This window comes from Halichoeres trimaculatus, unplaced genomic scaffold (genome assembly GCF_033239565.1).
Source record: "Halichoeres trimaculatus isolate MK-OKI-2021-1 unplaced genomic scaffold, fHalTri1.1 fHalTri1_scaffold_6, whole genome shotgun sequence".
NCBI lineage: Eukaryota > Metazoa > Chordata > Actinopteri > Labriformes > Labridae > Halichoeres > Halichoeres trimaculatus.
In genome coordinates, this window is record NW_027437184.1 from 22,109,326 (window position 1) to 22,124,691 (window position 15,366).

General features: G+C 39.8%; 1 protein-coding gene across 3 annotated transcripts in view; it reads right to left on the reverse strand.

Moving 5' to 3' along the window:
- The window catches only part of LOC141791571 (transcription factor COE1-like), a 103,538-nt gene that overhangs the window by 83,184 nt on the left and 4,988 nt on the right, over positions 1-15,366 (reverse strand). For all 3 annotated transcript variants that reach the window (XM_074672136.1, XM_074672137.1, XM_074672135.1), the window contains exons 5-6: positions 10,014-10,087; positions 3,401-3,469 (exon numbers count right to left, since the gene is read on the reverse strand). In XM_074672136.1, coding sequence (XP_074528237.1) covers positions 3,401-3,469; positions 10,014-10,087 — 143 coding nt within the window. The remainder of the gene's footprint in view (positions 1-3,400; positions 3,470-10,013; positions 10,088-15,366) is intronic.

Sequence of the window (15,366 nt, forward strand, 5' to 3'; positions counted from 1 at the left end):
ATGCTGTCCACTCTATATACAGTCTATGAAGATAACACCATGACTCCAGTTACCAATATCTAATGATCAGATCAAGACTTTATAAATGTGTCCCGGAGATGTGTTTTGTCTTCAAGAGGAGGCAGGGATGTGTCACCCTTCTTTATGAGTTGCAGACAAACAGCACAGCGAATTTGGAACTGAGAAAAAACTGAGTCGTGCATCAAAATTTAAGCATTGTGTCAGTACAGGACATCCCAACCAAAGGTTTGGCTTTTCACAGTAGCATGTAGAAGGACACAGAGCTTTTATAACACAGCCATACTGCCACCAAATATCACTTACTGCTTTCTGACTCTTATGACGAGAGAGGTTCTGACTGACTCTGTCTCTACAAGACTGAAATACGAACAAAGAGCTGTGTGAGCCATGGGGAGATGTTTGCTTGTGTTCAGCGTGCTCTCAGCTACTGAAAATACCAACTACTACTTAAGTTAACTATGTGCAAACTTGTCCCCTGCAGACATCCTTTTATAGGTTTTAAAACGCAGCCTATAACCATAAAAAGAGAAGAGTACACATGATTTGAGATGGACTGTGAAAATATTTGCCTGTTTACCAGCAGTGACACGATCATAGCTCTTATTTTTCCTCCGTCTCTCCACATGTTCGGTCGGACAGCAGAGTTCCAGATGTTACGCGTAGAGGCTGTGAACCACTGCAAAGTGGAGAGGAGGGGGCAACAGGAAGTATCCCACGGTATCCACGGTAACCTTGACATTCCATCCTGACCAAGTTCCCTGACATCTCCCACAATTCACTCTGCTCCTCTCTTCCAGACATAAAAAACACACACGTTCACATACACAGAGACACACACACTTCCCCAGCCCCACACAATTCTGCTCCATTATAATCCAGCAGTAGTTTGTTGCAAATGATGATTATGCCCAATACTTGTGTCACAACTTACGTGTTTATCCTTTACTTTCCACACGTTTTCTCTCAGGGGCCAAACAAGAGACAAAACTAACTTTTAACACACAGACACAGACACACACAAAGACAGCAAAGTCATAATAGAGTGTAAGCTGAAGTGTTAAAGATAGCCAACGAAAACAGAAGACACTATAACGTCCTGCACACACTCCAAAAAATAGCTTTTTCAAACATCTCTTTATGAGTTAATGTTAATGCCTTAAAAACAAATATAGGTGAGGAAGGTGAATCTTTGAACATTTGCACTCCTAGACTTATAAATGTAAACTTTTCACACACCCTGACCTAATTATTTATAAAAAAATAAAAAAATAAATTGGCATTTGTCTTTAAAACATTTCATGATTTACTTGATTTGACTAAATCTTGAATGAAACACCAGAAAAACAATGTTTTACGTATCCTGCAATCCTTCCTGTCACAGCTGTTTTAGATGTTACTCCAATGGATGAAAAAAGTCCCCAGGTTGTATTAAAAATCTTTGTAAGAAAAAAGGTCAGAATCCTCCTCTGTCAGAAAGAAAAGGACAATAAGTGCTATTTCCTTAAATCGAGATGTTTATATTTTGCAGGTTAATTTTTTGTGTTGTGAAAAATTTGTGGACCTGAGCAGGAGCTGTGTTTGCGATCTTTAGCCTCTTCTATATCACCATCACAACAAATATGACTCAAGATCTTTGTAAGAACAGAGGATGGATTTGTCATTCAACAAGGCTCAATGCAACTGCACCAGTTCACCTTAAAATGAGGCTCTTGTGTTCAGAGTGTGAGGAAGCATCTTCAGGGAAAAGGAAAGTAAAAACTGTGCTGTATGCACTCTTTGATTTTAGGAAAAGACAAATAAAAGAGATTTTTTGCAGGTCTGAGTGTTTGTACTAATGATCTGAGCAGGCTGTGTATAAGTGTCTGTAATAATTTAAAACTAAACTGTAACTTCTGGGATTATTTTTCACACTGTGTCACCACATTTCAATATGTTTATATTCAGTCTCTTTATTGAATGGTCAATCTGAATGATTTTTAAACATCATTTCATGATGTTTTTATGTCCCTCTGAAATATGCCGAATTAAAAAAACTGTACAAACTTGTTCTTGTCCTAAAAATACTAAAATGAAAAAGTTTTGAGTTGTTTTCTTTATGTTTCAAGGCTAAGATCGACCCAGGAGGATACTTAAGCACATTTTTAGGGTGGGCCCTATTTTCCAGAAGATTTTCTGTTATAAAAGAGATCAAACTTTCTAATTAAACTAAATCATTTAAGAAGTTGAAAACACTCATAACTCACAAACCAACTTTTTAAATAAGATTATGCTAAAAGAATGAGCATCTCTTACTTCGATAGTCACTACAACCTCAGGAACAGACTCCCACCTCTGCTCCCACTGATGAAAAGCTGAGAAATGAGCGCTGAGATTCTTTTCTTTATCAAATTCAGTAACTCAATCCTAACTTTTTTACTCCACATCAGGCCTTATGGTTCAAATCAAAATAAAATTCCTTCATTTTTTAGATAGATGTGTTTAAAATTTAGACTAACCATGAGTTAGGGTGTTTTTTGATCACTGTTTTCCCTGACTGTGTGGTGTAAGGGAGGGGAATCAGCTTCCAAACACACATCGACAGTTTTCCACGCAGAAAAATCTGCTCACAGAGGGTTAAAACGACTGCAAAGGAGAAATCAGATTAAAATGAGGATGGATCTCATTTCAGTTTTTCTCTGTCACTTTTTTCTTTGCTCGTGACCCATTTTTCTGTGCTGCTGCTGCTACAGGAGAGACAGAGGAAAAGAGGAGGAGGAGGAGGAGGAGAAGGAGGAGGAGGAGGAGGAGGGGGTAAGGGAAGGATAACTTCAGTCCTCCACCTCAACAGACAGAGAGACAGACAGAAAGAAGAAAGAATCAGACAGACAGGTGGGAAAAAAGTGGCAGAAAACTGAAGACAGCTTGTGCTCGTAAACAGCTCTGTCGTTTGTGTTACGTCGTGGAGACACATCTGAGTAACGTTGGTTTACTGAAATCTGAAGAGGATTTTGTGTGAGTGCATGTGCATGAATCTGACAGATATGAGGTGCAAACTCATGTGCATTTATGTGCCCCCCGTACAGCTAAATTGATTCATAAAAGGTTCACGTGGACCTCTATTTCCTGCTACTTTAACGGGCTCCGCACCACGCATGAGTCCTGCTGTTTGACTCAGAGATCCAAAGATTTGGTGTCACAGCTTCTTCCATCAGAAGCTGTGGTTTAAACCTGAAGAGCTGCTATTTCAGGAGCGACAGCTGATCATGAAAACATGCAAACAGTCTGTCATACACTGCCATTCAAACAGGTCAACTCATCAAGTGTGTGTGTGTGTGTGTGTGTGTGTGTGTCTGTGTGTGTGTGTGAGAGAGAAAGACTGAGACTGAGTGAGAGGCAGTACCTGTCAATGATAACGGGGTCTGAAGGTGTCTCATTACGGTTCCCGCAGCTCTTCTTGTCACAGCACCGACTGCAGAAAGAGGAAACAGTAGAAGAAGAAGACTCAGTGGTACAGTACATTACACAGGAGTACAGGTTCAGATGTTAGGATGGGAGTGTTTCAGAATATTACGTCTGTATCAATGTTTTGAACTTAGCACCAAATTCACAGAAAACTGATCAAATCTGTAAGAAACGAGCTTAAAGGGAAAAACTGCAGAGCTGAGCAGGTCCTCACTGACAGCTCAGATAAAAATAGACGTACACGACACAGAAAGTAAAGCAGGATATGAAAGAAAGGAAGTTTTTAAGAGGACAAGCCAGCTCGTGAGCTTACCCATTTCAGATACGGTAGTTATTAAATGAGATATGTCACCCCAGTTTGAGGTGGATCAAGATCTGTATGGGGCCCTGAAGTTTTATTTCTATAATTCCCAGCAGAGATTGGTAACAGTCGACAATATAGAGCTGTAGGAAAACAAGTAGACCACCACCAAGTAGACTGATTACCTTTGGTTCTATCATTTGTAGTTTCTTTTTAATGAAATAAACATTTTTGTTTTGTTGTATACAAGCTTTTGTCAGAATTTCAAATTAGATGTTTTCCTTTAGGTCTTTCATTTTCAGAAAAAGATAAGACTGGGTGAGACTTCAGAAATTACAATTTCTATTTGTATTTACAGTTTTCATGTCTTGGGGTGCTCTCCTTGAGTTTCTCACATTGTTGTTTCCATATAGCTGCAGTCATTTAAACATGAAAACACTGCAAGTGTCGGACCAATCAGAAACATTCAGCTTAAGTCCCTCCCCCCACCACAGCTTGTGGACCTCTAGGAAGTACTGTCCCCCAGGCAGGACCTTTTTAAGTAGTGGATCAGTTACCCCAGCATTGACTCTAAACTCTGGTTCCTCTTGTCATAAAGCAGATAGTTCCTAGTTCCTGCAGAAAGTCCCTGAGGTCATACAGCACTTTTCCATCCCAATCTCAGAAACCACTGTGCTCCCATTGTTGATATCACGTGATGAATTTCACACTGAAAGTTCAGCTTACAGCCTTGAGACAATAGTTGGATACAGTAAAATATTCATGGCGGCAGAACGAGAATGAAGAAAAACTGAGTTTTGTTGAAAGATTTCAATCTATCCTACTTGAGGGGTGCAACTCATCCATGTTTTACGCATTACCACAGGCCCTCTGATATGATGTGATTTGATATTTACAGTATCTCTCCAAGGAGTTGTTTCAGCACTGTTATAGAAATGTAGCAGAGCCCTGTACAATCAGCAGAACAACTTTTAAGCACCAGGGGTCGACAAAAAGTGAGGCAGTGTTATTGTTGAGGGAGAAGGGACTGACGGGTCAATAAAACATCAGATTATACATTGGTCTTCTTTTCTGTTTCTACTTTATTTCCAACAACCAACAAGACAATATCTGAGCACGTGTGTGTGCTTGATTTACATGTGCAGCAACACAATCTGTGGTAAGAACCTCTAAAGACTCACATATTGATTAATTCAGGGTGCAGACTTGCCATGCATCACTTTTGGAACAGTATCAGACAACTCCCAGTCAATCCTAATTGTACTGATGAACAGGTGAGTAGGAGGAGGAGGAGGAGGAGGAGGGTGGAGCAGGATTGAAGAGGCCTGAGGCTCAGAAGAGTGGGTGGGACACACAAAAGAAAAAGACAAAACAAAACAAAAAAAACCTGGCATGTGCCCCACAACTCACACATCTGTAGTTGGAGTGTGTCAAAGCTTTCCTGTGTGCATCAATTATGAATAAAGGTGTAAGCAGGAGGAGAGTGAAAGGGTGAGCGTGGGAGGGAACGCTAAAACAAGAGGAGGGGAGAAAGGAGAGGTTTGGGTGGGAGGAAGAGGAAGGGGAGATGTCTCGGGTTTCCCTCTGTCACAGATGGCAGAGGAGGAAAGAAAGGCTGATACGTTACACCCCGTACATTGTCTCTTCTGTCTAACTCCTCTCTTTCTGCTCTCTGTCACTTCCTGTCTGCAGCCCCGTGAACTGGGTCACTCTGTGGGACCGTGGCAGCACCAGCGAGATGTTCGCAGAGCTGGAGATAAGGGGTGAGGAAGAGGAGGAGGAGGGGAGATGAGAAGATTAAGGGAGGACAGTGGAGGGAGAGGAGACGGGAGCAGGGTGGAGGATGTAGTAAATGGAGGGGGGGTGAGGAGGAGAATGAGGGGTGGGATCGGGGTAATGTAGCACTTATTGCTGTGGATCCTGGTGATCTAATCATCTGCTCTCCTCTGCACACACACACCCCTCCTCCTGCTGTGCACACACACACACTCACACACACTCATACACAGAGTCACATTTTTAAACAATAGAGTCACACAGGCATGAACTGAAGATGCCACTTTCATTTGTTCTTATTGTAAAAACTATAAATTAATACCAAAGGAAGGCCAACAATCAGGCACTCTGCCATGATTTGTTGCTTTTCCAGGTTTTGTTGTATTTTGAATTAGAAATCTGAGGCTTTTTTCTTCTACAAAGGATATAACCAGTCACCAGTCACTTTAACATGTTTGGTCTGAGCCTGATTTTTGTTATTCTGCCTCCGACTCCTGAAACAAGTTACAGCAGCTCCTCGACGTCATCTCACTTTTAACTTTCACACATTTTGAACATCTGTTTTGAGCTTCTGATCCTTCATCTGTCCTTTAAGAAAGTGTGTAAGTTGACTTAGTATCTTTGTTAGTGAGGACTGCTCCACTACGATTTCTCAAGTTCAAATAAAGCCCACCTCAAGACCCATCTAGTCTGCCTGGCCTACTCAACCTGACTGTCCCCCATCCATCTTATCTTTTAAATAATTTTTTTTTTTAAACTTTTATCCATTTTCTTGTTTTAATTTCTGTTGAAATGCTTTTAAACTGTGTTTTGTACGGTGTCCTTGGGTGTCTTGGAAGGCGCCTTGAAATAAAATGTATTATTATTATTATTATTATTATTATTATTATTATTATTATTATTATTATTATTATTATTATTAAAAGTTGATGATGTTGATTTGGTGCATACTTAAATCCAACTGTAAGCTAACGTTCCACATCCCATATTCCACAACACAATGTGTTGCGTGTAAATACAACCACTGCCCACTGCCTGCTCTCTGCACATTTGTGATAACAAAAACTGTCAGTCTAAAGATGTTTGCATGTTGCACATACTCTCTTGGTAGAAAGGGGATGAGTTCCTGATAAGTTTTTTTTTTTTTTGCCTTTCTTCATATTTTGTTTTTAATCTGTGTAATCTGTATTAGTTACTAGATCCTGCAGGGAGGCTGGTCAGAATATTATATATTGTCATATCTTTTAAATTAGACATCATTGACACCTTTTACTCAAGTTTTTTTTTTGTCTTTCAATGCAGAAAATACTTATTTAAAAAACAAGTAACTTTGGATCAAGTGTCATCATTGAATGGGAACAACTCTTTGTTGATAACCTGCATCTATCTACAAGCCAAAAAACTCATTACTTATTTGGAATCTTTAGCATTGCAGCCAGAAAGGCAATAATAACAAAGAAATGGCTCCAGCCAGTTACTCCATCAGTTAAAGACTAGTATGATGTAGTCTATGAAATATATACAAATCACTTTTTCTCTGAAACTTTAGGAAAATAAACTTCAGGTACTTCACTTCTGGAGTAAATGGAGAACTAACATCTCTTCTAAACTTTCCTTTTTACCTCATGTACAGCTACAGCCTGTTTGTTTCTTCTTTGCACATTCATCTTCCATTTCTCTATTGCAAATTGCACATCTTTATGACATTTATTCAGTGCAATATTCTTTAGGTTAAATTGTGTATATACTTTTATTCTACTCTGTACAAAGTTCTTTATTTAATATTGTAGATATTATTATTTTTCTCTACTACTTAAGCTCTATTTTTTCTACTTTTTGTAATATTTAGTGTTTCTCTAGTGTCTTTCTATTCACAACAATTGTACTGAGAGAGTGCAGTTTAAACCAGAGTCAAATTCCTTGTATTCTTGTAAATACTTGGCCAATAAAGCTGATTCTAATTCTGGTTCCGATTCTAAATCGTCTTGTGTTTGTATTTGTGGTGGAGAACCACCCCATGTCTCACAGTTTGTTCTTATTATGATTTCTTCTCTTATATTTTTGTTGTTTTTTTTATTCTCTTTCTTTTTTCTTTTATATCTGTATTATTTTTTAAAGCTTTCTGACATTACCACAAATCAGTATCAGACAAAGTGAATCAAAGTATATACAAAAAATTGAATTAAATTAAAAAAAACATTTTAGATTTTATTCTTGCAACTTCTTAAAAATTAGCAATGATTTTCCTGTTGATGATTTCATGAGAGCAGACATTTTAAAAAGGGCCAAAATACATCTTTAGCTGCCTGTGGAACATTAATCCTCAAGGGGGTTAGAATACATTTTTAAAATTTTCTTTAAAACAGGTTTTTAAGGAAAGCATTTATCATTTTATCACCCCATAAGCCAGTCATTGCAAATGTTTACAGCCAAGTTCAAACTCAGTGTTGTATGTTGGACAACAGAGGATTAAAGCGCTTCTTTAACTGCCGTTCACCAGTGTTTTTCATTATGATATTTCAGCAATCACATAGGTTAGCCATATGTGGAAAATCAGACTTCATTTTCTTATCATTACACCTCAATTCTCTTAAATTCATAAATTTAATCTTTTAGAATTCAGACTTTTTCTTCTTCTTTTTTTTTTTTTTTTTTTTTTTCCACTGTGGCCCTAAGAACCCGTTGTAAAAGAGAGAAAACATATATCAGCTATCCAGTGCATGGCAAACTTGTGCTTTGGGTTAATTTTGCCCCCCCAGTGGATAAAGTGGCACCATTTACCAATGTCTGTTTTGCTTATCGCACATATTTGCTGTAAAAAAACACAAAAAATTATGTTTCTTTTGTTTGTTTGTCCTGGGGCTACCTGGTCAGAGGCACTAAAAGCAGACACAGAATTGGCAGTCTTGGCTCTGATGATCTTGTTTTCTATAGCAGCTCATTAAGAGACATTATAATTAATGTCAGTCTGCTTCTTAACGAAGTAAAGTCTCCTCACAGGGACTCAAACACATTAGAAAACTGTTGAGTCCTCTGTGCAAACATCAGCTGCTGCAGAAACTACCACTAGACAGAGCTGTAAGAAGTAATCAAACTTCACTTTTAGAAAAAGGTTTGACTTTTTGCTTTCAGAGAGATATACAAATTAAAAGCAAAAGTCCTGTGAAACACATGATAAACATGTCGCAGTTGTCTCTGTCGTCCGTTCCTAAGTGAAACCTCTCATGTGTTCGTGGCAGAGCTCCAAACAGGTTTGCACCGCCGCTTTGTGTTCTGGCAGATTGGCTGCGAGCATATGGCTAATAGCAGCACTGTGACAATGAGCCACACTGATTAATGGACGCCCTGCGCTCTTTGTTCGTGTGTTACATGTATGTGTGTTGTGTGTGAGGCCTCGCTGCAGATCCAGCGTGTGAGAACACGGAGAAACGGCTGTAACTTTGACCTCAGCTGCTGCTGCTGCTGACGAGTCGGTGTTGTACTTAACACCACTCCTCTCTACTGTAGAAGTTTATGTATACAGTAGATTTAACAGAAAGAGGTTATCTGTGTCAATGATGCATTCCCTGCATGATAAACAGCAACATTTTTCCATAAAATCTGTTACTAAAACGCATTTGTTTATGAATTCCCTGTAAATCGTATCAGAATTTCAATGTGTTCTCCATAAAGCGCTGCAGGAAAATCTGGCGAGCTGTGGAATAAAATATTAGTGTTCCTGATTTCACGGCTAAAGGCCCTGCATGTGCATATAGATGAACCCCAATTTATATTGTTACACTTAAAGTTGTTCAGTGACAAGGTCAGGGAATAAGAACAACTTAATTCATGTGCTAAATTTGAATTTTTACAACTGTGGTGCGTGCATATGCATACTTCTTTGTGTCCTGTGTTTGTGTGTGTGCGTGTGTGTGTGTGTATGAGAGAGTGTGAGACCCTGCCTATATTTTATAGTCAGATTGTGCAGGAAGGCCCATTTGTTAGCCATGAAACAACAGGAGGGTTCAGATTGACTAATGAGTTTCTCTGTGTCCTAATTAACCAGGCGCCTCACACTTACACACATATGCACACACACATGCTATGCATGCATCCCCACACACACACACACACACACACACACACACACACAGATTTTCCAGTGTATAGGATGGGTTGGTAAAACGCCTCTATAAATAGAGCTCTTTCCTTTCAACCTACTTCCAAAAGGAAATTCATCTTTAGATTATAATTAAAGCAACGACTCTGAAAGCTAAAAACTCATCTTCCTCAACTCAAACAGCTTCATGTGTGTGAGAACATGGGTGTGTGTATGCGTGTAGGGAGGTTAACGAGGATGACAAAATAAGAAATGTATCGAGTACAGAGAAGTGATTGGTGGAAACTTTCTGCGAATGTGTTAAAAGAGAAAATATAAGAAGCAGAAGCACAGGCTAGAGGAGGAGGATGCAGATCTGATGCCCTGATCCTTTACCTGCACATGATCTCGTGTGTCAGCAGCACCCTGCACATCTCTGGGTTCTTGTCTTGGCCTTCATAGACAATTGGCTGTGGAGAGAGAGAGGAAAGAAAACATATTGTTAGCTCACAGACAGCAAAAAAAGAAAAAAGAGCTCAAATCCAGTCACCTCGAGCTTTTAAAGTCAAGTGTGGTGTCAAGTGTGCTCATCCCCAACAGATTAAAATGAAGGGAATGAAAAAAAAAATTCAGATAAAACTTTGACCTAAAATGATAGAGATTTTTTTTTAATTTAAAAAGTTACCACACGAATGATTTTACACAGAATAGCTTCTGCAGCAGGTTCAGCACTTCTGCTGAAACAGAAGCAAATTTTAATTCCTGCAGACGCCTTAATTGCAGCTGAAAACCTTTTTGAGGCTTTAAGGCAGCATCTATGAGGACAACAACAGGGCCCATGCTCTTCACACAGGAGCATGTTACCAGGTGCGGTGTGGCTGATGTGTTATTCTCTGAAAAATGTGATTAAAAGCCAGATGAGAAAATTTTACATTGTGTTGATTCTGGTGCCGTCTAGGCATTTTTTCCAGGACCAAGACTTCGTGAGCATCCCTCGTTGTTAGGCCTTGTTCATACTTCTGCACTGTGACTCCACAAAGCCTGTTTATTTATGTTTACTAGCAAGAGAGCTGACTGCGTTTACCAATTCTTCTCTGCCAAAGCCAAACAGCTAATTCTGCTGATGTATTGACTCTTGTTTTGAGCTTCTGGTTTAGCTTTAAACAGCTGACTTGATGAACCTGACTTATGTGCCAAAAACAGTCCCAGTGTCATTATGATTAAGTGCCTGAATGATATAAATACACATAGTTAAACACTTTCATCCTGAAAGACCAGGGGGGTAACACTAAACTGAGTACTGGTTTTTCAGCTCCTACAACAGTATTTCAACAAAAATACGTATTTTGGCTAATCCTGCTTCAGTATCAGCTATGAGTACAAAACATTTTGTGCAAAGAAAAGTATCTGATGGAAAAAAAGCCACTCATCCTGTTGCCAAACTTTTCCAGCAAAGCCCAAAACAAAGTTATTCCAGATGAAGGATGAATATCAATGATCATTCGCTCATGGGGAGGCAGCACTATAAGAAAAATACTATTTCAACACTCCACACAGTAACTTCTCACAAAAAAAAAATCAGGTAGGATCAATTCTTTGCTGTTTGTCTTATTGTATCTCATGAGTGTAAGTCAAGAAATCACTGACAGTCAAACCTCTGATCAATGCCAGCCATGTTCTGCATCAGTAATCAGGTGCAGAAAAACTTATTTGCATGTTCTCACATAACATCACTGCACTCTGCAGCTAAAGGAAAGTGATGATGGTTCGCAGAAGTGCATTGTGGGAAACACAATGATGATTTCCAACCTGCAGGTATTTGATTTTTTTCTTGCTTCAGCTGCAACATGTTCATTTCTTGACATCAGTTTTGGAGAATCAGGCACCGATGTTAGTTTCTACTTAGGTTGAAAACTACATAATCACACACACAGACTAACATAGTGCTGCATCAACACACACACTCCCCTCATTCACATGCAAATCAAGTATAGATATTTTTTTTAATCTGCCCGGATGCTGATGACATGAATCTGTAGAACAGAAGAAAAAAAGACTCAGGTGTCATTTTCTCAAAGCAGTGCCCAAATGTCTGTTTGATATTCCAGCTGTAGCTTTGCTTACTTCCATTAAACAATATTCCACCATCAGGTAAGAAAGCTCTGAAAAAAGCAAAAGCAAAGTCACACACTGCTAAGCCATCCATCAATCTATACACTCGACCTGTCAGTCTTTGGTCTATTCCAGTCTGTTTGATCTGTCGATCCCAACTGCAGCATCTCTCACTGAGTGACAAGCTCACTTTCTCTCCTGTAGCGGTGAAAAAGTTTCTCAGTCCTCCTTAATCGTCCTCACCTGGTGCTCAGACAACCTGCTGCCACGGTTTAGTGTGTAAATAAAGGTCATTTCATAGAGAGAAGGCTGAGCAACACTACAGCTGATGCTGACAAAAGTGAGATGACTTATGTAAAAGTCTCTCCTGTGTGTCCCAGTAGGGGCCCTGGGGCCAGTGTGTACCATATGGGGCCACAGCTTGAGCTGAGTGCCGGGTGAGTCCCTCATTTGTAAAACTCAAGTCCTCAGAAAACTAGCTTGGAGCTTTGCAGCATTAATGGTGTGCAGATACACTCAGAGGGAGCTGATACAATAATACTGTAGCCTAAAGCCGTTTTAACTAACAGCTCCTTGTCTCCAGGACCCTCCGTGTTTTCTGGAATTGGAGCCCCTCACTTGTCTCGGGCCCCGGGCCACTGTCAGTTATAATTTTCCATGCATGTGCATAAAGCCCAATCTTAAAACCTCTGAAGGAAATGTATCGACACCTGAGCCTGGAGCCTGCAGGAGGGGGCAGGACTCCAGGTTTGAGCATGCTCAGTGAGCAGTGAAACACAAAAACAAAAAGAATCCAGAGAAAAGTGCAGAGCTGACATTTAAAGAGTCAGATCTATCTGCTAGGTGACAGTTATACCAGCAGAGAGAGGCAGATGTGCGGTGGTGGCTGAATGTGCAGCAAATTCATCTTTCAGAGAGAAAAACAAGATTCAACGCTGGAAATATTTCAGCTGTGCAGCCAAAGCAAAGATGCTCCTGTTAACACAACACTGACGTTCATCCAACGGACACAACATCTGAAACTGCTCCTCTGATCTCGTCTTTCCAAATTTATAACTTTAATATTTACTTTCAAATTACAGCTCAATGAAAGCAGATCTGAGTGTGGGAACTGCAGGAAAAGACAGCAATAAATGATGAAATGTGCCGTATGAGTCACAGCTCTGTCTGTGAACGAGAGAGGGTCAGACAACTTCCTCTGAACTTGTTTCCTCACTGGACAAACATGCATCTCTGCCATCGCAACCTCTGTTGGATCTTTCTCTCACAGACTCCAACACACTCACGAGAAATCCTTCACACTTTGGTTTGGGTGAGTCTATTTATCTTTCTGAACAGAATCAGGTCTGATAAAACGGAGCTCTACTCCAAAAACTCAAAAGAGGTCAGCGAAGTGTAAGGTGGTTTATCAAGAGTCTTAAATGTTTATTTTAAATGAAAAAAACTTGTAGTTAACATGGTACTTTGGGGCTGATGTGCCAAACCTAACAATCCTTCTTGTTTTGGCTTTTATGGCCTCCAAGTGGGGGTTTCCCTTTTCTTCTTTCAGACCATAAAAAGTTGCCAATCATAGAAAATGCACCCTAAAGTGATCTCTTTGGTTTTCTAATATCACTTGCTCTGACATGCTGAGACAACTGCTCAAAGAAAGAGTCATTTAAAAAAGACACTTCCACACTTGCGACCGGTTCCTGTGTGAGTAACTTCCTCCACCATCCAGGCCTACATTTTCCCCGACTTCTTCGTCGCACTGTCACCTCTGCTGCTCCGCTCTTATCTTCCCTCTGCTTTATTTCCTCCCCCGTCTCCTCCCTCTCTCCTCCTCTCCAGGCCTTTCATGCAGCATCTCCACCTCTCGCTCCTCCACCTTTGAAGCAGCGTGACAAGCACGGCGTGTAAACAAGGAGCCGTTAAGCGGGGGAACACACTTCCTCCTGCGTTAGTGTCAGGTCGACTCGGGAGCTAGTGATCCGACGGGGCCGCAGTGACAGACGCTTTATTGCCTGGGACAGAGTCGTGATCAACCACACGCCCAAATCTGCTTCTGAAGACTATAGGAGGTGCTCTCCTCCTCCTCCACATCCTCCTCTGTTTAACTCAAATACACCGGCCTTCTCAACACAAACACACACAGGTAGACACAAGAACAGCAGGATGTCAGACTCAAGTGGCAGCTTTCTCTGCCAAACATCTGCGTAGGCAGAAGACCCACAGTCAGAAATAAACAGAGTCAGTGATATGAGTTTAGAGTCAGTTATATTTACCAGACAACACAACACTTAGCATGTATTTTCATGCTTGACAGCACTGACACAAGCCTGAAACTTAAAACACTGAAGATCTTTAGCTTTTGCTTATATGAAAAACAGCATTATGGGGACAGAAATAAGGAAGTGGAGATAAAATGTGAATACGGCTCGTTATTGATTTGAAACACAGAGTCATCACTTTCTACACAGTCAGTGCAGTCACTCATAGAAAATGTCTTAGACGGATCAGTCTTATTAAATTCTCAAATGTTGCTTGGTTTCCTATTTGCAAATGAAGCACTAAAAGCAGAATTTGAGTCTCATAGATGGTCTGCAAAAGTTACCCAGTGCACACACTGCAAAAACTGAAATCTTATCAAGTGTTTTCGTCTTTTTTAAAGTAAAAATTGTCTTATTATACTTGATATGAGCCACTTTCAACTTATCAATCCAGAAAAATGTCTTGTTTCAAGTTATCAGAGTACAAAAATGAGGTTTGAATCGCTTGTAACCAACAAAAAAAATCTGCCAATTTAACAAGAAAAAATTGCTTGAAAATTTCCTTGAGAATAGAATAATGTCTAAATATAAAGTAACTTTTCTCTTGTTCCATTGGCAGATTTTTTTTTACTGGTTAAGAGCAATTCAGACCTCATTTTTGTCCTTAAATAACTTAAAACAAGACATTTTTCTGGATTGGTCATGTGAAATTGGTTCATATTGAGTCTAAAAAGGAATTTTCTACTGAAAATAAGACAAAAACACTTGATAAGATTTCAGTTTTTGCAGTGCACATCAAACTGAAGAAGCCTGTCTCATTCTGACCTGGGCCTGTCCTTGTGATTTGGTAGTTTTTTTTTTACACACAGTTCACATTTGACTGATTACAGCCAGTGACTCTGAACCTCTGACACCTAAAAATAGCATGTTGTGGTACAATTCAAAGACACAGTGGTTGTGAAAACAAAGCTGCTAGAAGTTTGTTTCACAAACTGTATGTCTCTGATTTTTCCAAGAGATGGATGCAAATTTCTTCCATGTCTGACCATGACAACAAATCAAAATTTATCCAACAGATGACTCTTTCTGGCTTAAAAAAAACACTTCCTTCTTTGAATCAAAACAAGTCAGATAGATGCAAGACATCAAATAAACAACAGATGCTGATATTGATGCATGGCACATTATTTGCAAATGTACAGATCTCCATCAACCACTGGCTCAGCTAGTTTTAGTCCTTGATGCAGCAGCCTGACCATTTGCTGCCTGTCTGTCTGTCCACTGTCTGTCTCAGGGTGTCCCAACAAAAGAAGTGGGAAAAAAAGCCCAAAATATAACCTTAAAAAGTAACTTTAATAAGTTTTCTCTCTCATTCTCTGTCTCCTGAG